The sequence below is a fragment of the Condylura cristata genome, unplaced genomic scaffold, assembly GCF_000260355.1.
Source record: "Condylura cristata isolate star-nosed mole 26May11 unplaced genomic scaffold, ConCri1.0 scaffold00025, whole genome shotgun sequence".
In the NCBI taxonomy this organism is placed as follows: domain Eukaryota; kingdom Metazoa; phylum Chordata; class Mammalia; order Eulipotyphla; family Talpidae; genus Condylura; species Condylura cristata.
Genome location: NW_004567126.1, coordinates 8,312,342 through 8,335,081, shown reverse-complemented (window position 1 = coordinate 8,335,081; position 22,740 = coordinate 8,312,342). Strand labels below are relative to the sequence as shown.

Genomic DNA, 22,740 nt, shown 5'->3' with positions numbered 1-22,740 from the left:
TGTCTCTATCCCATCCTCCATGGTCTTTGAATCTGAGATGAGGCTGAGAAACCAGAGTCTCTGCAGGAGGGTGACCTGTAGTTCTGGAATCAGGCTTCCCTGTCTCTCAATCACCTGGAAACAGACTGGCAAGTTCTCCCTTACTCAGGCTTCTGGCAAAAGGGGACATTTAACTCTATGAGGTTTGGCTGATTTCTCTGCAAACTCTGAGTGGCCACTGAGTGCTGAACAAAGCAGCAGAAGCACAGGGGTCCTCTTGGAAGTCTTAAAGCTGTCCCCAGAATTGCTGGCCAAGCATGCAGGTAGAAGACAATACATGGCCTCCCATCACCAGGACAGAGTGACTCTCTGGGAAACTTTGGCACACGTTCAGTTTGAGAAACACTTATGCTTCTCCCCAGCAACTGATCTGTCTTTATGAGACAGACACTGGGAATGTTCTACTGGTCACATCGCCCTCTTGGGTTTTGATGACCACGTCGCCCCTTTGTTTTTATCTTGCCTTTATATGACTATCTGGTACTTTGTTTTTTCTGAAACAATTGTTTAAATGATAGCAACTCAATATAGGTAAGAAATTCATAGAATCATACATGAATATATAATGTATAATTCATATAACTATATATATTCACATGGATTTATATATATATATAAAAAACTCATGGACCCTGCCTTTAATTTACTACTCCATCCACATTCACCTCTTTGGAGGTCTTGTACGTATAGTTTTCAGACATGTCATGTGAATGTGTATACATGCATCTGTTTTGTTAACATGATATGTTTTGTGACACAATCAGGCTCTTTTCATGAAGAAGGTACATCATTTGTTTACCATTTGTGCTAAAATGCCTCGTTCTTCCTAACAGCTGCAGGGCACATCAGAGAAGGTTGGTGAGACTTCAGCCTACTTAGCCATTTCATCTGTGTCCACATTTGTGCCTGCAATATTTTGCCTGAGGTTGGACCATCAGGAGTACCTCTGGAAGCTTCTGACAAATCCTCCTTCCAGAGGCTGGGACTGGAAGTCAATTAGTATTTACACAGATGATTTTTAGAGATGCTACCAATAGCCTTCATCAAAAGATTGACAGACATAACTTACAGCATCATGTCAAAGAATTACACAAAGAAGTACACTTCCTTGAGTCCTCACTGATACATGTTGCTGGTTTTTGTTGTTGTTGTTGTTATTTTATTATTACTATTAGCTTTGGGAAGGAATCAATTTATATTTTCCTGATTACTCATGAGGTTTAGCATCTTTTCACACATTAAAGTATTATTCTACTTCAACAAGATGCTGAGTCACATCCTTTGTCTATTTTCTACCAGGTTATTTAACATATTTGTTGATGATTTGTGATGATTTTTTCTATAATCCATATCTTAATGCTATAAATATTGATCATCTTTTCTCCCCAGTCTACCACTTGCCTTTTATCTGCTTACGCTATCTTTTTATGTTCAGAAATGTTGTTCTTAATATGGGTCATCTATCAATATGTCAATCTTTTCCTTCACTCTGTTGGACTTCTAGTACAAAATGTTTCCCCATTCCCAAAATCATGTTTACATATGTGTACAAAATTCTTTCGATTCCTGGTATTGTCGGAATGGACTTAATCTATTAATATTAACCTCTTTGATCATTTACCACCATTATTTTTTACAGAATGAGATGTCATTTATCTACTCTTAACGTATAACATACGATATTATGGCAGACTATGACACCTTATACTCTTTTGAAAAAGGATAACATAAGTAAGTCATTCATAACCACCTTTACAACGCTGTCACTTGCAAGAGAGACAAGCTCTTTCAGAGTTTAAGCTGACATTCCTTCTTTGGCCCTTTCACCCAGGACAACAGACCTGGCCTAGCCAAGCCATGCCCATGTGAAATGTGCATTTTAAAGTAATTCTGCTAATCTTCTTCTACTGTTTATCCACTAGAATGCCAGATGGGTGTGGGCATGTGGAATTTCTATGTACAATGGTCAAGACAGAGCTTTCACACCTCTTAAATTTGAGCATCCAATTTAATGTCCAAGACCAATAAATCTGAAAAGAACACAGAAAGAGGAAGGTGAAGCAAGAGGATATAAAAAAAAAAAAAACAGGTGCAAAGTAAAAGTAAGTAGTATACTTTGGGCCTTGAAGGGAGCTGAAAGAGAGTGGTGGCAGGAAGAGATATGGATTGGTAGACAAGAAGGACCAAAGAAAAAAGAATGTCTCAGAAGTCTACCCGAGATTGAGGAAGGTGCATCTGAGTGGAGAAAGGAGAAAGGGGAAAGTGAGGTTCTTCTCTGCCCTTCACAGAGGTGTCCCAGGAGCTCAGGATGGTGGTCAGGGTACAGTGGTTAGTGGGAAATTTAACTAACATAGCATTGTTCTCATTCTATTTTATTGTACAATGTGATAGGAGCTTCACATCAGGTCCTGAGGTCATTATGCATACCCTGGATTCTCAAAATGTGTACTGCCCACACCAGAGCCCAAAACTGGCCCCCTTTACCTAAGTAATCAAGTCCAAGTTACCATAACTAATCCATCATCTGTGGCAAACAAGTCTGACTCTTGAGTGTCGATGTGAAGTTAATTAGACAAATATCCTAAGCTAAAGTCCAATTGATTATTAAGACACCATAACGAGGATTTAACATCACAGCATGTACTGGAAATGCATATTATACCTTGAATGTGCCTGCTCATGCTTGGAAACTCTGTGGAGTCATCAACTCACAATTAGGATTCAATAGGAGCTATGGCCTGCTTTTATCACTGCTGATTTAATAAGACAGTTATTGTTCTTGCCTTTAATTAATATCTATTGATTAAAGTTTAAGGCTGGACATCAGGCATATATGTTCTTGGTTAACTCTAGAGTAGTTAGCACGTACCCTGCTGAGCCTGACTCATTCCTTCTTATCTACTTTGTCAGGAGAGTCTGCCTCCTGGCACAGCAACTGGGGTTTGAGGAGTGGGGGATACTTCCTGGGAACTTGGCAGAGAAGAAAATCACCATACAGCTGAGGAACCAGCTTTGCCTTAAAGAAATTCTAAGTCAGGTAGGTAGCTGTAGATTTGGGGGTTGTTATGGAGTTTTCATTAAGAAATGCTGGCTGCTCTGGCAGGAAATCAGTCTGTCCTTCATGTACAGGAAAAGAGTGGTGCTTGGCCCCCTGGCCACCCTAGAATAGCTGTCTGTGGTGGGGTGCCATGATTAATGGTGGGTATTATTCAAGGGTGTGCTGAGATCATGGCAGATGCTGTCCCTTTACCATGAAGGCAGTAGGACACTTACAAGTTCTTTATGTATAAACAAGCTCCAGCACATGGAGCTCCATGCCTCGGCTCCTCTCTCCCACCCTCACGCCATGTGGAGTGCTCTTCCTGTTGTTTCAACATGATTTCCTATCTTTGGAAGGTTAGTTCTGTGTCACTGCCTTGAATGCAAACTCACAGTAAGGTAAAAATATAATATTTAATGTGCTAAATTAATTAAATGAATGTGATTTTCTTTGACCTTTATAATGTTATATTTAATATGCACTTTTTAAATTGCTTCATGGTAATTTTTTTTTTTTTTTAGCTTTCTGTTTATTGAGGTTTAACAGTCAGAAAATGCAAAGCATGAAAAACACTGATTTTACGAGTATGGATCAGTGATACTGGCCACATACACATGTGTGGATCAACACTCAGATAAAAATACAGAGCATTTTCCTTTGTACTTCAAGGTTTCCTTATGTAGATTTTTAGCCTCACAACTGTCCCTCAGAACCACCACAAATATTTTTTTGACTTTTGGTTTTTAGGGTTTTGACTATTCTTGAGATTCATAAAATTGGAACTGTACCTTGTTTACACTTTGATATCTGAGAAACATTCATTTATAAAAGTGAAAACAAGCCTATCAAAGTCAGGGCCTTTGATTTCTTTTTTTTTAAGTCAGTTAACCTCACTTTTCAATAGCTCCAATAATCCAGTCCTGTTTCTGTTATGTTTTGCTGACATTTTTGATCTTTTCTAAATTCCCAAAAACCTAGACATTCTTTTTGACGATTCCACCAATCTCACAAATGGATTTGTATGAGAACATTTAAACCACAAAGGCTAAAGAGGTATGTACTGGCATTCTCCTTCTCAACTTAGATTCACCAACCTCAAATGCTAGAGGTGGAAAAAAAGTCATCTCTGTCACTGTATCCATCCCCTAAAACATAACAGAAGGAACCATGACAATGGCATTTTGAATGGACTGGTTTTATCTTTGGACATTGCTGTGTATGGCGGAATTTACTGCAGGGGAGAAAAATCAGACTGGATTAGGCCTATGAGCTCAGTGTGGATTTTGGTTAGGCACACAAGAGACAAGCTCAGTATATAGGCTGAATACAAAGAGTGGCAAGATTTAGTATATCAGCTGGCATCAATGAATATGATCATGCCTCGATATAGGTAATGTCTGTAAACATATACAGCCAGGTAATTGGGCCTTGACTTTGAGCAAAGATTTTATGGCAAGGCTTGATTCTTCGATAAGAGGCTAGCAAATAAAAGAAGGGCATCGGTTTTGGAGAGCTCACTGCTGAAACAGGCTACCAGAACAGCTTAGCAAGGAGGAGACACAGTCGAAGACTGAGGTGGTCCCAGATGTGCTCCTTGGACAAGCTGCCTCCGTATCACCAGCAAATTGATAGCACATGCAAATTCTCACCTCTCCCAGAGTTACTGTGTCAGCAACTACAGGCTGATGTCCAGAAATCTGTTTTATTTGTTTCCTTTTTATTGATGCGGCATTAACTTAAAGCTCTGTATAGGTGCCCGTTGTCTGCTTTCTCACTTCAGCAACTATCTCTATCAGAAATCTGTTTGAATAAGCCTCATACTTGCTCATGTTTGGGGACCAGTGATGAAGGCACTGAGAACTAGGCTGCTATGAAGAGGCTGCTTCCCAGGAGTTAGGGAGCAATGTTAGAGCCGGAGAGAACTAGGGCACTCAGCACTGAGCGTGGGGTGGCAGGCTGAAGCACCTCCTGCCTCCTGGTGGGGGGGGAGGGGTGACCCCAGCAAGAAGACAGTGATATGACACATAGACAGAACCAGGTAACTCTGATGCTACACAGCCACCTCTCCTGAGGCCCTGGGCACCTGCTCTAACGGGTAGAATTACTGGCTTCTCCCTTTTTGCACATGAAAATTATGAACTTTTGAAAAGTAGACACCAAAGTGTATGTCTGGCCATGAAGTTTACCAAAATGCTTGAACCCTGACTGGAGCTCAGGAAAAAAGAAAGAAAGAAAAGAAAACTTTGTGGAATGAACAAGAAAGGAAGTGAGTGAAATATTGGATGAGATTCCATGAATATCAAATGTCCGGTGCTGGCAAATTCATTGAGACAGAAAGGAGATTGGAGGGTGCCAGAGGCAAGGTGGGAGAGGGACATGGATGGGTCTGAGGCTTCTTTTGGGGGGACCAGAAATGTTCTGGATTAGATAGTGGTGATGACTGTACAACCTTGTGAATATACTAAAAACTACTGAATTGTATACTTTGAAAGGGTGAATTTTATGGTATGTGAATTATATCTCAATAAAAATAATTACTTTTTTTAAAAGCTGAATGTGTGAATATCAAGCAAGGCATTTGGGAGGAAACATTTCATAAGTGAAAAGTTATTCTGGGAAGGCACTAGGCTTCTTATGGAAAGGAACATAACGAGACAGAAACTGCAAATAGAAAAGGAGACCAGCCAGGCACCTGCCCCGCCCTCCCTGTGTGGGTTCACCATGCCAACCTGCAACCAGAGCAACCAGATTCTGGGGGGGGGGGGTAGGGGGGGAGAGGTACTGAGTTGCACCAAGTGTTTTGTTGCTTCTAGGTCAATGACTCCACAAATGACTGCTCTACTAGCAGCCTGAGAAAGAAAATAGACCGAAGACATGATCAGAAGTTGTAAGACCATTCCCCTCCATCAGGCTTCTTATCTATAAACTGAGGAAAATACTAAAGGTCAACCCTTTCGTGGAAGCTCCCTGGTTGCCTAGAGTTAAGTCTCAGTGGTATCACCTGAGTTCGATCCTCAGCCACCAGGAGTTGGCCCACAGGGCACAGCAGACCTCTCCTGTCTTTCCTGTGGCTCCCCTCAGCAGTGTATTTCAGTTGATCCACCTGTCCTGCTCCCCACTATGTCTCTAGTGAATTCTCTCACCCACCAAACCTCTGTTCTTCTATGCAAAAAATTTTAAAAAAAATCTTCAAAAAAAGAGGCCAACCTTTTCACCAGCACTTTGTGGTGAACACAGGAGGTGACACCTGGGAGCTGGAGGGAAAGTGTGGAGCATCTGCTAAGGTGTGTGTGTGTGTATGCATTGCTAACTCAGTCCTGGGGTCACCAGGCTGCTGCAGGGGTCCACAGGGCTGCTGCAGGAGAGGAGGGACTCCCTGCACCCACTCCCACTGCCTCCAAAAGTGCTGGGTGCAGAAGGGCAGCTGGTGCCCTGGGCCAGAAAGCTGCAGCCAGCTTTCTGGTCCTTCCTCCTTTTATGATCCCTCCTTGTTATTACCACCTATTTCTTTTTATGCTACTGCCAAAATACCACCATTAATCTTTCGCACTCCCTGAAGGCAAAACACGGGTAATTGGATTTATCTGGTTTTAGAATTTGTTAGGTTCCGTTACAAAATAAATAAATAACTGACCTCAAAAGAGAGGGGAGCCTTCTCTGCGCTGGGCTGTCATGCCCAGCCCTCCCCTGCATAGCCTGTCCTCATTAATCTCAGCTATCTCCTCCCCGCACCTTTTCCCTCCTGTCCTCCAGCTAGTCTCTTGGTTCACGCACACTTGATTTAAGAAGTTTCTTATTCTGACCCATTCAGCTCCAGAAGCTTCCAGTGGGTATTGTTTTCCCTGCAGTTTTCTTCACCACTGACATGGCTGTTTCTCGTCATCATTTTCTTCTTCCTCCTATCTCCTTCTGTAACATGGTGCTCCCCAGAGAAAGGGGGGTGGGCTCCCTGCTTTACCCAAGGGAGGGTGTGCTGAGCTGAGCTGAGAAGCTGGAAAGAAGGAAGGATGAAGGACAGAAATCAAGAGGAAGACCTGGAGGAGGCGCATGGAACAAAGACATGTGAAAAACCTGCACTTGCGTCGTGGACTGGTTGAAACAGACATGGGGGTAAGACCCGTGGGGAGGTTGACAAGGGAAGCTTTTATCTTGATTTTGATTTTGCTTTTATCCTTCCAGACTTGCCTGGCCCTTCTTCCCCTTTCCTGTAGGTCCCATCAAGGAGATGCCTTAGACTTGTGGCAGGCTCTTTGGACCTCAGTGGCCCTGCTTTGGGTCAACCCTGTTTGGTTGGGCATTCACCCACAAGGGGATGGGTAACTTCCAGTGCTTGATTTGGAAACTATATTTTTCCATTTTGTTGCACACTGATTGTTTTAAAATTCCTTTCCATTAAAGGTCTTATACACTAGAGTATGTTTTGCCTTTGTCTTAATGTGGCAGATGGCAAGGCCTATTTAGAACAGGCAGGTTTGGGGATTGTGGGGTGCCCCTGCCCTGTAATACTTTTACTGTGGTTTTCTTTTCCAATCATAGCACGTAGGACTACTGTAACTCCCTCTCCTCCGCCCTGGGCCCTCGTTCCTCATGCTCACAGTCCTTTAGGCTCCGGCTTGTCCTTCTGGCTCCAGTAGCAACTGCTGGAGTTAGACTCTGGCTTTTACGAAGGCAATAAACAAACGTCCTGGTGCGTTTCATGGATACCTTCCTCCTGCCCAGCTCCCATGTTTACTCTGAGAATCTTCTGGAGCTCCCGAAAATAAAACTCATAAAAGTCTTCCCATACTTTTATGCTTGGTGTTATGCTCTAGTTAGTGTACACTCAGTCTCCGGCAACCCAACAGTTGGACTTTAATTGTTCCTGGAAGAATCTGTCTAAAATGGTGGTTTTTTGCTCATAATAAAATGTGATTCTCAGGATTCACCTGTCTCTAGTTTTAAATTGGTGGTTTATCCTGTGGCCTCAGTTCTCTGCCACATGAAGAAGAATGGTTGATTTTCCATTTGCTCAGTTTTATGTTTTTTCTTACTGTGCAGATGATATTAATGATTCCCAAGCTTCTTATGTGTTAGACCAGACACTCAAGTGTCAGCCCACAACCACTTGCCCCTTGCCACTCATTCTCTTGCCTCCAGCCTTGCCCTGATGTTCTTAGAAAACATCGGACACACACCTGCCATGGGTCCTGGTCCTCACTGTTTCTTTCCCCTGGGACTCTTCCCCCTGACACCTGCATGGCTCCCTCCTACATGCTGACATTTTCTGCTAGTGACATGCTGTCCAACAAGCAGTCCCTGACCTCAACAGTAAGCAGACAGCCACCTGTGTCCATTCATTTATTTGGTTTCATTATTCTTCAGGGCACACATCCTATGCAACTTATTTTATTTTAATGTGCTCATTGTGCTTAATATTTATGTTCCTGTACTAAAAGCAAGCTCTATGGTGCCAGAGGCTTGGTCTATTTTGTTCACCTCAGCTCGAATAGGACAACCTAAAAAGCAGCACAGAGCATGCTGTCTGCGTAGCTGGTGAATGACAACATCAAGACATCAGTCACCAGTGTTCTATCAGAAGTTAGCTGAATGGCCAATGTGAAAATCACCTAAAAAGACACCCATTTTCAGGAAGCGCCAAGAAAATGCAAATCCATCTTACAATGGTTCACTATCTCATAACCCACCCAAACGGTAAAGTTAAACATTGAAAAGACTGCAAAAGACAAGTGCTAGAACTGTACAGGACATACAGCTCTTATGAATTATGCGTGGAGCCTAAATTGATATAATCATTGTGGATAATGGTCTGGCCATATCCTCACAAGTTAAAAATATACCTGTAGGACTCAATGACTCTTTCCTCAGCTATTTTTTAAGAAATATACTTCCTCAGAAAGACATCCACCTACATACTCATTCTACCTTTATTCATAAAGTCAAACATTAGAAAAAATATATTAATTCCCATTGACAAGCCAATGGAAAAAAATGTGGTGTAACCATATAGTAAAATACTACTGAGCAAAATCACAAGAGAATGCATGTATGAATTTCAAATATATCAATGTTGAAGAAATCAGATTTTTAAAAGTTTGTATGACACTGTATGACATCATTCTCTATGTGTGAAATTCTAGAATAGATAAGGCTCATTTGTACCATCAGAAAGAGTGATGCCTGCCTGTGGGCTGGACGGTAGGCTTCAGGAGGGTGTGAAAAGTAATGTCAACAAGATGTCAACCTAGAAAGCTCCAAGGCCTTTTGCTTTCCCACGGAAACACTGAATAAACAACTGGAAACTGATTTTAATAGATGTATAGAAATGCCAGAAATCAGCCAAAGAGCTACAGCAAACAAGTTCAATTAAGAAAAAAGGATAACCTGCGATGGCTGCAAACTTGATGTATTTTTATTTGTCCTGTTCCTCTATGCAGTGGCATAATGCAAGTTGGAGGAAGTAGCAGCCTAAACTTCCATTCTCTGCACAAAATGGAGATGGCAGAGAGAGCAGAGTTTTCAATGATCTGAGGAATTACACTGCCTGAGGAACTGAACTCTGTGATGCCTTACTCAGAGTTCAGATAATGAAAAGCAGCTTGCATCTCAGGATAGGGGAGGCTACAGAAAGCAGCAGGGACAGTTTGTGAGAACCAGAAGGGGGCGCTGTAGAGTCATAGTCAGCAAGGGCCAGAGAACAGGTTCTAAGACCTATGGAATAAACTTATCCAAGAAAGCGAAAAAAAATAGTACACTGAAAAATGCAAAACATTGTTGACAGAAATTCAAAAAGACAAAAATAAATGTAAAAACACCCATACTAATGGCCTGGAAAACTTAGCATTGTTAAGATATCAAGATCACAGAACATGGTCTATATATTCTATATAATCCCTATTGAAAAATAAAAAAGGAATTGTAGTAAAGTAAAAATGAAAAAAAAAAAAAACAACTATATATCAGAGACATTCTACAGAGCTGGAGAGGGGAATAGGATCAAAACTGGGCGCTAAAATCACATGGGACTATGGTGATGGCACATGGGTGAATTGGTGGTGGGAAGGCTACAAAAATTTTGAAAAAGAACAATCATAGGTCTCACTTTCCAATATCAAAACTTATAACAAAGCAACAGTCACCAAAACAATGCGGTATTGACATAAAGACAGATGTGTGGGCAAATGGAATAGACTTCCAAGCCCAGAAACAGATTGTTGCAGATATCTTCAAATAGTTTTCAGCATGGATGTGAAGATCATTCATTAGGGAAAAGATATGCCTTTGCAGCAAAGGTGATAGGGAAACTGCACATCCACATGCTCATAATGATGATGATTATGAAAATTAGACCCCTTACACAATAATTAATAATTAAATTATGAACAAGACCAAACATAGTAATAAAATCCTTAAAATAAAACCCTGTGGGTAAAAGCATATCCCAGGCACTTAGAGCACTGGAGTTTGATGGTGTTACTGGATCTGATACCAAAAGCATAGGCATAAAAAGAGAAGACAGATAAAATGGACTAGATCATTAAAACTTTAATGTATCAGCCCTCCCTGGTGGCGTAGTGGGTTAAAGCACAGCACTAAGAAGCTAAAGCCACTACTGCATGAGTTCGAATCCCGCCTGGCCCGGAGGAGATCCACATGGTGAGGCAGACCTCTCCTGGCCCGCCCACTGTTCCCCTCAGCAGTGTACTTCATCACTCTGCCTGTTCTGCTACCCTCTCTGTCTCTGGTGAATCCTCTCACCCTCTACATCTCTGGCCTGTACCCCAGTTCCATATGAATAAATAAATAAATCTTAAAAAAAAAACTTTGATGTATTAAGACTATCAGTAGAGGAAAAGGCAAGCTACAAATGGGAGAAAACATGTACAAACTGTGTATCTAGTAGACTTAATATCCAGGCTATATTAAAAATATCTATATATCAACAACTAAACAGCCCAATTAAAAAATTAACTTGAGCAGGTATTTCTTCCAAGAATGTATAGAAATGGTTCATGAGCATATTCAGCATGGGTGTGAAGATCATTCAGTAAGGAAAAGATACAAAATGTAGATCAAAACTACAATGAGATACTTCACACCCAATAAAACAGGTTTTATGGAACAACAGAAAATAGCAAGTGTTGACAAGGATGTGGAGACACTGGAAAATGTATTCATGGTTAGAAAAAAAAAAAACATAAAATAGTGTAGACACTATGGAAATTGGTGTAGTGGCTTTAAAAAAAATTAATCATAACAGACTATATGGTCCTCTTTGGGGCGTACACTATCCCACTCTGGCTTTATAGCACATGTTTTCATAGCAGAGACCCAAACAGATATTTGTACATCACCGTTCACAGAAGCATTATTCGCAGTAGCTTAAAGATGGAAGCAACCCAAGAATCTGTCAACAAGTGATGGACAAGCAAACTATGGTCCCCCATATGACCAGATTTCACTCAGCCTTAAGAAAGGAGGAAACCCTGACAGATGCTATAGCACTGATGAAACTTGATGGCATTATATGAAATGAATTAAGCCAGTCACCAAAGGATACACATTGCATGATTCTGCTTAAACCAGACATTTAGAGCAATCAAAGGCAGGAGACAGCCAGCATAATGGCAGGTGCCAGAGGCACCTCCCTTGCAGGGAGGGGCAGGAGAATGAGTGTTTAATATATACACAGTTCCAGCTTGGAAAGATGAAAACAAGTTCTGGAGGTGAATAATGGTGATTGCTGCATAGGATGTGAATGTTTAATGCCACAGGACTGAATGCTTAAAAATGGTTCAAATGGTAACTTTTATGTTATATATATTTTACCACAATAAAACAAATAGAAGCATGGAAGAACTCCTTGAGGATGATAAAAAATGTTCTGTATCTTGCGGAGTCTGGTTACATGTGTGGATATGAATGTGCAGTTGGGGCAAGCCAACACTTAATAGCGTGCATTTTATTTTAAGTAAATTTTCTTCCCCCTCCCTTCCTTCTTCTCCCCCTCTCTCCCCTCCAGGCCCACTTCCTGATCTATGGGCCCTTTATTCTGGTAACATATTCACTAGATGTGAATATTTAAAGAGGAGAGTCTAAGATTAATTCAACTTTATAATTTCTACATTGCATAGAATACTGCTAGACATAAAGTGGATAGTCAATAAAAGCTGCTTGTTTAAATTGTGAATTCAATAACATATTTAAAAAAATTACTGCTACTATTTACTGTGAGCTTGCTACATGTCCAATTTTAATCTTAACTCTTATAAACTTGATGTCATGTATTCCTCCCCAACAACCCAGAGAAGTAGATAAACAGTCTCTGTATATTTTAATTAGGAAATGGAAGCTCAGAAGATTCCATTCTGTTCCAAATGGCGCACATGTATCCACATGGCCCACATGTGTCTATATGTGTCGACATGTGGTCACTAGCACCAGAGCTGGGATCTGAACTGAACTTTTTTTTTTAAGATGTATTTATTTATTTATTCATGCACACAAGAAATGGGGTACGGGCAGAGGTGTAGGGGTTCAGAGGATTCATCAGAGACAGAGTGGTGAGCAGAAATGGCAGATATCCTGAAAAAAAAAAACTGCTGAGGGGAGCAGCGGGTCGGCTGCTATGTGGTCACCCCACCCCACCCCACCGCCCGAGGATCGAACTCGTGCTGCAGTGGCTGTGGAGAGCTTCATTGTGCCGTGCTTCCACCTGTTGTGACACCAGGAGGGCCCTGAAGTGAATCTTTCTGACTACAAAGTGTTTGCCCTTTGGTGGGGTTTATGCTTTATCTTCTGTCTACTTTATCTTTATCTTCTTTCTACTGTCTACTGGCAGGACAATGGAGACAATCAAGACATTCTAAAACCTGTTCCCTCTGTACAGCAGGATACATTCTGGTGGTACATATGCAGGAAATCACAGTGAACTGATCACAGACGCAGTTGGGTGGACATTTCAGATGGCCAAGGAAATGGGCCCATCAGTCCCTTCAGCCTGAGACATAACTCAGGCTGCCCCCTCCAAAGCTAAGACATTACTCACATCTTTTCCCCACCCCCTAAAGTGTGCAGACAGACTTCCAGAATGTCACCCTCCATTTTGTAACCTTCACAAAAAAGGGAGGAGGCAGGCATACGTCCCCTGCAATCACTCAGCATCTTCTGCCAGCAGCTTTAAGAAAATTGTGAAATTCACAAATACTGCAATTATAATAAGCAGGAAAAGACAGGACAAGTTAAATACCAACTATCTAGGAAGAGATCATTATCTCAACTAGGATTCAAATGCCAGAATCTCTGGTTGTAATTTCAGTGACTTCCCAATTACTTCAAAATGGATGGCAGTATTTTTATAAGGAAAAAAAAATATAGCTTTTTGTGTGTGTGTGTGTGTTTTTGGATGTGTGTGTGTGGTGTGTGTGTGTCATATATGTGTGTGTGTGTGTTGTGTGTGTGTGCATGTGCGTGTGTGTGTGGAAGAGGGAAAGAGACATAGAGACAAAGCACACACAGTATTAGGTATTGTAGTGACACTGGAGATGGAAAGATGGAGAGACTATTAATGTATCTAACAAACGGCCTGAGGAAGCAATGAAAACAACCATAATTAGAGGAATAATTTTTGAGAAAGAGCAGGAAGCACAGGGCCATCCAGAGTTGAATACCATCATCCCCCCTTACACAGTGTATGGCTTATCACAGCATCTCACTGATATGATAACATGTGTGACTGATTCAATTCCCTAGCTAGTGGATTCTGATTCCATCATGGGAAGACCCAAAACATGAGCAAGAGACCAGGTTTAATGGCATCAACCACAATCAACCCCAGTCAAGGTGGACAAATAAATGGCCATCGACAGAGCAGAGAATAATGGAGCAGAAAAGTGAGATTGCACAGGCACAAGTGAGATGTGGCCTAGACCCCATGTTACCCCTGCACATGGCCATGCAGCTGAGCAACAAGCAGCAAGCAGTGGAGACTCCATCAGGCTGTGAGGGGTGCAGACGGCACTAGGCCTGGTCTTATGGAGAAGCAGCACTGGCAGCCCCAGGCCAGACTCAGGGTCACCCAGCGAAGCCAAACGCACAGTCACAGTAGTGAGACAAGGATGAGGACTCGGGGGCACCATGGGTATCCTGTGACCTGGCCATCTGGGGACGGAGACTGCCACATAGCAGAAAGTTGGCAGACGGAACACGGAGTTCTCGTCCACTGCTTGCTTTCTTCCATGCTCAGTAATTCTATTGCAGGCTATTTCTTCCTCAGGCATATGCAGAAGTCCTTATCCTTAGTTCCTTTCTCTTCAACTCAAACCTCTCGCCTATGTTCTTCTTTCCACTTTTGTTTTCCCTGTATCTTAACTTCTTTCCTTCATCCATATTTATGAAAATATCCCCAATCATCAGCAAAATGGCAAGTGTACACGAATCAAATAAAATGAAAGCTAGGCATCTTAAATTTAAATTTGGCACAATGGATACAATACACACTCCAGAACTTTTCAAAGTATTCAGAAATATCTTTCAGAAAATGTTTCCATATTATCTTCTTCTAATTATACCTACTTTTCTCCAACACTGACATTCATGATAAATAGAAAATTATCATATTCGTTTTTTTCTCTTTTGCGTAATTACTTCTACAACAATGTTGTTTTCTATTATTCTTCATTGCTAGTATATGGCGTTTTGGGTAATTATGAGTTAAATCATTTTCTGGGGACTAGCTTGAAAACTTAACAACCATTTAAACATTCTTTGTTTCTATACTGCAATGGAAACATGGCTAAAAGAGACATCGTAAATCTTCAGAGCCACTGAAAATGTGTAATATTCAAAACAAATTTTTCAAACAATTTATTGATCCCATTTATGGAAAACTAGGTTGAGTCCTTCAGCATCTCTTCGATTTTACCCAAATGCACACCCCCCTTCACCCTGCAAGCAAGGGATCCCGTGGTTCCCTCAAGGTGTGAGTCAGCCACAAGGTGAGGAAGACAGTGGCTCACAGTTTTCTTCCTGGTTTGAGTTAAAAATATGAATATAAGGTTAGAGAAAGGGGTTAGAAAATGACATCGATTTTAGAATTATATAAATCCTAAACTTCTCTTCACTCGATGTTTTCCATACAGATGACTAATTTTCCCTCAATTCTCAGAAATGCTCTGGCATGGGTCCTGTCCACAATGAGCTGCTTATTCTGAGTTTGCAGGGACCTTGGTGATACCGTGTATGCAATGTGAGGTCGTGCAACAGGATAGTGAGGCGTTTAGGACAAGTTCAAAGCCAAGAGCACAAGAACTGTCTTGTCAGTACATTGGGCCCAGGCAGCAGCTGTCATTTTGCACCTTTGGGCCACCCATTCTTCTGGCCTGTGTTACTCTGTTCTCTTCCCAGGTGGAAGGAGCAACAGGTGGTCACAGGTAGGTAGGCAAGCTATGCACCAGGAAAAAAAAAAGAGACTGCAAAAGGTAGGGCAGACAACTACAGCCCTCAATTGCAACACAGATTTCAGTCTCGGTGAAATGTAGATCGGGGAACAGAAATGGTGTTCCGTTTTCGTAAGGCAGGAACACAAGGAAATTTTCTCTGTTCTTTGTATATGGGAGGGGCACTATAAAAATGAGCAGAGTGATGGCCTTTAGGAGCAAATTCAGATTGGGACACGGTAACTGTGACTAAGGACCGAATGACTTCGCTTTTCTAAACCTCAATCTCCTGGGCTGTTTATTGGGAACAATGATATTCTGAAAATTATATGAAACACAAAGTAATCAGCTTGACATCTGAAACATAATAAATGGTGGATAATGATACACTTTGTCTGTCTATAAAGGCACCCCCCTTTCCTTACAAACTGTATTGAAGTGGTCAGATTCTAGAGGGCAAGGGCTCCATGCAAACATTTTCCTCTGACTAATCAACCACAGAAAAAGCAAAATCTATGCAGGGTGAGTGCTCGAATGCTGAGCTGCAGACACTTCACAACTTCAATTTTCACTTCTTAAAAAAGATACACCCTGGTGTAAGTGACTCCAGGGAGTATCATTTACTGAGAGGCAGGAGGGGAGGAGAAGGCAGCCTCTCCTCTTTTCCCCCAACACCCACTCTGAACCAGCCTTCTCTCCTATCCAACTTACCCCAACATTAACAGAAGTATCTTTGTGCAGAGAAAGGAACAAACAAACCTGAAATAGCGTGGTGCTGTTCTGTTGACTTTTAAAACAATCAAGAAAGGTTAACACTTGTTTCCTAACTTCATGGGCAATGCAAATTTCTACCAGTCCTAAACATATCTTGGACTCCCCTTCTCAGCACATAATATGCAGACAGCTTTCCCTGTAAAAAGTGATTTTCATAGTCCTCCCTAGTGAAGGTCAAGTAAGTCCTTCCTGTTTCCTCTTCTCAGGACATGTCACCACTGGCCCCCTATGACCTGTCACATGCTGGTTAGTGTGGCTCCCTCTCCAGTTCCCCAGAGTTGGTCACACAACGGGCCAAGGTCACGGGCCCTTTTAGAAGCTCAAAGGAAGGAAAAAGAAAGCAACTGGACTAAACCCAAGGACCAAATTTACTGAAAGGCCAAAAATTAACAAAAGAAATTAAGAGCTACTGGGTTTCCAGAGTAATTTAGACAGTACCTGAGCATCTATCTTGACAGCTCTACAGCTTCTCTCCCATGCCTTGCTTTGGCATATGGCATGTGGCGGTGCCCCAACTTACAGGGCGTGAGAGCTCAGCCTGCTCTTCTATACCTGCTACATCCTGCAGCCGTACTCAACCCACCTGGCCACACCAACTTCCCAGCCAGGCCTCTGACTCTGGGCATCTAGGGTGGACATCTGGTTCATCCTGGGTGGGCAGCAAGGCAGACTCCACAGAGACAGCTTCACTTCCAAATACAGCATCTACTGCTGTTAGGATGATGCCTTTCAATTCTGCTGCCCTGCTTGTTGTCTTGTGTTCAGGGATAGTGAAGGCTTGTGCCGACTTCCTGACCCCTTCTGAGAGAACACAGGGGTTCAATTATCCCCTCGAGCAGACAATTTAAGAAGAATCCAAAAGTCCCTCAGGCCCCAAGATTACTAGCCCCTGTGCCTAAATCCCTGCATCTTATTTTGAAGAGAATGAGAACCTTTAGATACAGGCTTCATGGCTCTCGATGCAATAATACATTACGAGAAGTGAGGCCCATTAGTGTAGATTACGTATGAATTGCTGTATTCCTGAGTATCTGTGCTGGATACAGCAGACAGGGCCCCTTCCCCTCCAGCAGTCCAAAGTCTAACCACAACCTCCATGAGTGACCCTGTCTCGGGTATATGTGTCAGGTCAGAGATCTGCAGCCAGTGCTGCTGGGCGGCAGATGAGGGTAATTCTTGACCACAGTCGAGGGTAGGATGCCAAGAGGAACTGGGCAGAAACTAGCACTTTGCAAGGGTAGGCACATGTATGAAGGCAGAGTGGGGGAGAAGTAGGACAGGCGAGAATGGAAAAGGTTGTGAATGTTATAGGTTGTTAGGGAGTTCCCTTAATACCAGTAACAACCTGCTTACCAGGACAATGCCAGAAACTTCACCTCACCTGATGTCATAGACTCAACAGGTATTGTTCCCATCCGTACAGGGCTGCACTATATGCTCAAAATCATATAGTTGGTGAGTAGAGAATAAAATCAAGCCCACCTGAGCCCCACCCTCCTTCTAGAACAGCAAGGCAGCGGGTGGAAACTCATTGGCACTGGAGTGGGGCAGGGCTGCGGAAGGCCAGCCTTGCTCAGATGCAAGAAAGGGGTTGAGAGCAGTGGTTCTGAATTTTAACTGCACATGAGAAACCAGATGAGATTTTTTAAATGCCCATACCCATGCTCTACCCATGCTCAGAGAAGTGGCTTCAGGGAGCAAGGCACTGGAAAATTTAAAGAATATCTCAGTCAGCTCCAGTGTGTAGACATATTAGTACCACCCCGCCAAAGGCTTCCTTTTTTAGCTACCCTTGCTTTAGTGTCTTTTTGTGTCTTTATCTTCCCAGAACAAGAGCAAAGCCTTTGCCCTGACTCAAGTCCTTCTGCAGCTTAGACCCCCTAAACACCGAAAAGCAGAAAGGTATGCGTTTATTTGGAATAACCAACTCTCAGTTGCATTGTTGCATCGTTTACACCATAAAATCAGCTGATGGTGAGGGCAAAATACAGAAAAGCACTCCAAGCAAGCAGTAGGCTGTCCCTAGGAACTTCATTGCCCCAGTCACTCGGTGAAATCCCGCTGCTCAGACTCTAGCTCAGCTCTTCTGCACCCTGAACACACCAAATCTCATCTGATTATTCTTGGTTGTAGTTAACCCTCAAATTGTGGCTCTGAATGGATTAGCTCAAAATGCCCAATGCAAATGCAAGAACATTTTAGAAAAGAGTTACTGAGCATAATCCCAGATCAGCAAACCTAGGACAGCAAGACAGATTACCCTACCATACCAAAATATGTAAATAAATAACAAAATATCTAGTTATCGGTGGGCACTCTCCAGTGAGCTCCTTACAGCAACCCCTATCCTCCTGCAACTCTGAAAATGTTCATGGATACGGATGACATGGTTCCACTGAGGACTAAAGCCACCTGAGAGCTGACAGAAGCAAGTCCACCTGCTGTCACCGTGCAGCTGACTTGCACTATTAGACACCAACTGACCACACAAACATCTGGGCTCCTTTCCTAATGTGGGCTTGGATTTAGACACAGGACTTCTAGACACTTGTCACATCTAATCTAAAGGAAAGGCACAGAACATTTTTAACCCAACAGCAGATAATTGTAATGAAATGATTCTGGCCAAGAGGGCCCATTTGTAATAATGAATTCAAATCAGATTCATAGAAGCTATAATTCAGCCATAGTGAATACCACCTTCATTTTCCATATCATCTCTCTTCCAAGAAGGCAAAATAACTCAATATTCAAATAATTATTTTTACTTTTCAAGTAGCCCTGTGAAGTAGTTATGAGGAAGATAATATTGCCTCACTTATAGAAAATGAGTTTCATCCACGTTGAAATCTTCAGTGTCATCTTTGGCATATCACTTCATAATGTCCCTCAATGCAATCAAAGACCTATCACAACCAGGCTGCTGTTTCCAAGGAAGGAATTCATCCTTCTCTAAACCAGGCAATTTTTTCACTGGAAAATCCAAAGAAGGACCCAGTTTTCTGGATCCCAGTGCTTTTCCCACTAGGTCTTGGGCTTCCTGTGTGATTTCATACAGGATTTAGTAACAAGCAAGGAATGTGTTGCTCCTGGGTGGCAAAGCCACAGTGAATAAAAACTCTGAGGCTGATGTGAATGGGAACATTTTTCTATACATCCTGAACATTTGATGTGTCCAGAACATTAAATTCCCGTGTACTGAATTCCCAACAGAACATCTTCAAGGAGCCTAAAGAGTGAGCATAGGTAAGAAGTGCAATTTTTTTAAAGCAAAAACAACACAAATATATTACCGCAGGCCTATCTGGGGCTGAGACCTTGGGCTTCCAGAGACAAAAGCATGCACTTTTCTTCTGAATGCTGACAAATAAGTTTTTACTGAGATAGGCACAAAGCTGCTAGCCAATAAACCAAGGATTGGTGGAAGACAAACAAAAAAAGAGAGAATGCAAGTGGGATTCTCAGACATTTGCAGGAGATATTGGCAACATTTTACAAAATATTGTGATAACAATGAAATCATAACCTTTAAACCTCAGGAAATATTAAGAATTAAACGATGAAAGTAAGAAAGGAAGATGAGAATGCATCAAAGGCAAAATCATAGGAATGACATAAAGTAGGAAAGTAATAAAAGGGAAGAAAATAAAAAGGCATTAAAAAGATTTAAATATGTGGATGATGTGTTGAATTTCTCCATTCCGGGCAAATTACACAGAAGAGAAGAAGAAAAATCAACATAAGACAAGTCTCTACATTTTTAAAAATGAAGCATGCTATCAGGTAACAGATAACAGTTGTACTTGGAAGACATAAGTTTTATTTTCTCTACAATGCATAAAAAGCAACTATTCAGCTTTCTTATTTTTTATTCTCAGACCCATTACCAAGCCCAGCTGCTAGACATTAGAATTAAAGATCATGAAAACAGGCCAGCAGCTAATTAAAAAAAAAAAAAAAAAAAAAAAGTAGATCAAAGCTGGCCCTCTGCTGGTAGAACCTTCTTATTGCAGCCCAGAAAGCAGAAAGCTTGGGGATTTTGAGTTTCTGGTTTAACTTTCAGGGGTAGGACGTGCACAGAAGGTTCAACATTGAGATGTCTTTGCCCCCATTACTAGATAGGATGTGAAGAGAGGTGTATAGCAGCCTCATAAACAGCCTTCACCCACCACCATTTCATTTAACTGTGGTCTGTGAGCTGCTACAAATAGTCATTCCTTAAGTCACATGTCAGGGAGGGTACTCCTGAAACTTCTCTGACACAATACAATAGGCACGTTATTTCTTCGTCAGCCTAGAGGGTTTTTCTCTCCTGCCATCAGGTGGATGGTCCACCTCTTTTTGCTCTTCCATTCTCCACTGCCTCTCTATTTCCTTCTTCTTACTCCTTCCTCCTCCTACCATGCCTCAATGTTGTGAACCAGCAGGCAGGGCTCAGCATCTGCTCTCCACTTTCAAAGGATGTTCAGCTACGAACCACCCAAACTGGCAAAAATTCATCCTTGTTGCTTAGGTTTAAGAAAGATTAGCAAGCATCCCAGAGATTTTTCTTTTCCACCTCACAGAGACATCTGCCAAGTTACAGACAGAGTTCAATCAAGAGAATAGGAAGGAAACCCCACCCGGATTGGTTCCTTGGAGAAGCCAGGTTCTTTGACTGAAGACCCCAGGACAAATGCTTTATTTTCACCATCACCATCAAAGTCACAGATAGGGCAAATGCATTCACCCTGTGTATGCTGTGAGGCAGAGTTAAGCTGGGACATCCCTGAATCTGTCTCCTAGGACCAGAACTGCCTCATTAAAGGGATAAAAGATGATATCTGCTGAGCTGGTGGAAAGTGGTGGCTGCATTTTTATTAAAGTCTCTGCTGCAGCAGGCCCAGTCCCCAAAGGTTCATATTCGAAGACTCTCTACCCCCCTGCCTGGAGCATCTAACTGTTTCTCTGTAACTCATTAAGGTAAAACAAAAAGCTTTTCTTTTTGTGCTTTTCAGACAGGAATGATGTCGCTGCATAAAAGCTATATGTCTCCTCTCCTTGGCCCCAGCCTGCAAAGACGAAACTGCCCTCATAAATTATAATGGGGGCCCCAGGAGCACCACACCAGTGACAGGGACGACTGCATCTTGAACAGACTCATAAAGGGCCATGGTCCAGCCTTAGCAGTTCCAGAAGCTGAAATTATAGGTATCTCGGGAACAGGGGTGAGACAGCAGATCATGAGGATTACCTCTGCCTCATCACAGACCTTCCTGCCTGTGAGAGAGCCACCAGGTTAATCCCCCCGGTATTTCAACTCCTTTGCTCTCAGGTTCTCCTCCCGGAGCTAAGCCAAAAGTCCATCCAGCTATGCCATGGTTTCAGACATACGGAGTCCCAAACAAGGATTCAGGGTTCACGTGCAAGATGCTGGACCAGAAAACCCAGAGCAAATGACAAACCTGTCCAGGAGAATGGGCGCCAGCTGCCACAGTGAGCAAGTGGCACCTCTTGCGTCCACTAAGGCCCTCTGGAAGTTCCAGTCCTCCCCCAAGAAAGCAGGTCAGTTCTCCTTGCCCCTACCCTTGTAAGCCCTGGCTAGGGGCTCAGTCACCTACTGATGTACAGCTCCCTACCTGAGGGTGGCGCTCTCCCCTTGCCGGACCGTCACGTTGTCCATAGCTTTGGGGAAGGTGGCATCTCCGCTGCGCACCGGCACTCCTGTGGGTACAAGGAACAGCAGCCTGAGAGACACGACCACGAGGCACTTCCAGGGCAGGAACAGGTACCCACAGACCCCCATTCTCGACAGCCGCAACTTCCCAGAACTCCGGAGTGGCGCGGTCCAGGTCCCCTGCCCCACTCCAGCGGGTCTCGGGAAGTGGTGTGGGCAGAAGAAAGGGATGGAGCTAGCCAGAAGCAGAGAGGGGGAAGAAAGGAGTCCAGGCTCTCCGGAGTCTAAAGATCCTTCCTCAGATCCTGCCTCAGCCTTCCAGTCTAGTACCACCAGATGCCCCCTCCTGCATCCAAAAGAGCTTCCTGGACGCTCCTCTGGGGAGCAGGGAGACAGCCGGGAAGGGAGAGGAAAAAGGAAGGTGCAGGGATGAAGGTCACAGATGGCTCTTTCTCTGCCTCTCTCTTCAAGATGCTACTTTAAGATTCAGTTGGGTACGTTCAGCAGAGGTCTGGCATCAAAAGTTTATAACCCAAAGAAGCGAGGCAAGTGTCTCGGACATAAAGGAGATGGCATCATAAGCGGCTGCTTCAAGGAGAAAATGTTTTATTAGCTCACACCTATGGATAGATAGATTTAGAAACCAGTTTAAGTCTCGGAGCTGGAACCCAAAGGCTCTAAAAAGTTCCTCCGCGGGGACCGGCCGCCGTTCAACCCGAGGATCCTCCGCCGCCGGGGACGTCCTCGCCCGCAGCCCGGGGCGACTGGCGGCCAGCCCGGCCCGCGATCGCCAGCCG

At 42.9% G+C, this 22,740-nt stretch overlaps 1 protein-coding gene across 15 annotated transcripts in view; it reads right to left on the bottom strand.

The window, feature by feature from the left end:
- The window catches only part of OPCML (opioid binding protein/cell adhesion molecule-like), a 1,053,884-nt gene that overhangs the window by 464,138 nt on the left and 567,006 nt on the right, over positions 1 to 22,740 (bottom strand). For 7 of the 15 annotated variants that reach the window (XM_012729785.1, XM_012729784.1, XM_012729783.1 and 4 more), the window contains exon 1: positions 21,906 to 22,351. In XM_012729785.1, coding sequence (XP_012585239.1) covers positions 21,906 to 22,072 — 167 coding nt within the window. In that variant the 5' untranslated portion in view covers positions 22,073 to 22,351. Of the gene's footprint in view, positions 1 to 21,905; positions 22,627 to 22,740 lie in introns of those variants that run through there. The other 8 variants (XM_012729779.1, XM_012729780.1, XM_012729781.1 and 5 more) reach the window with 4 other exon arrangements.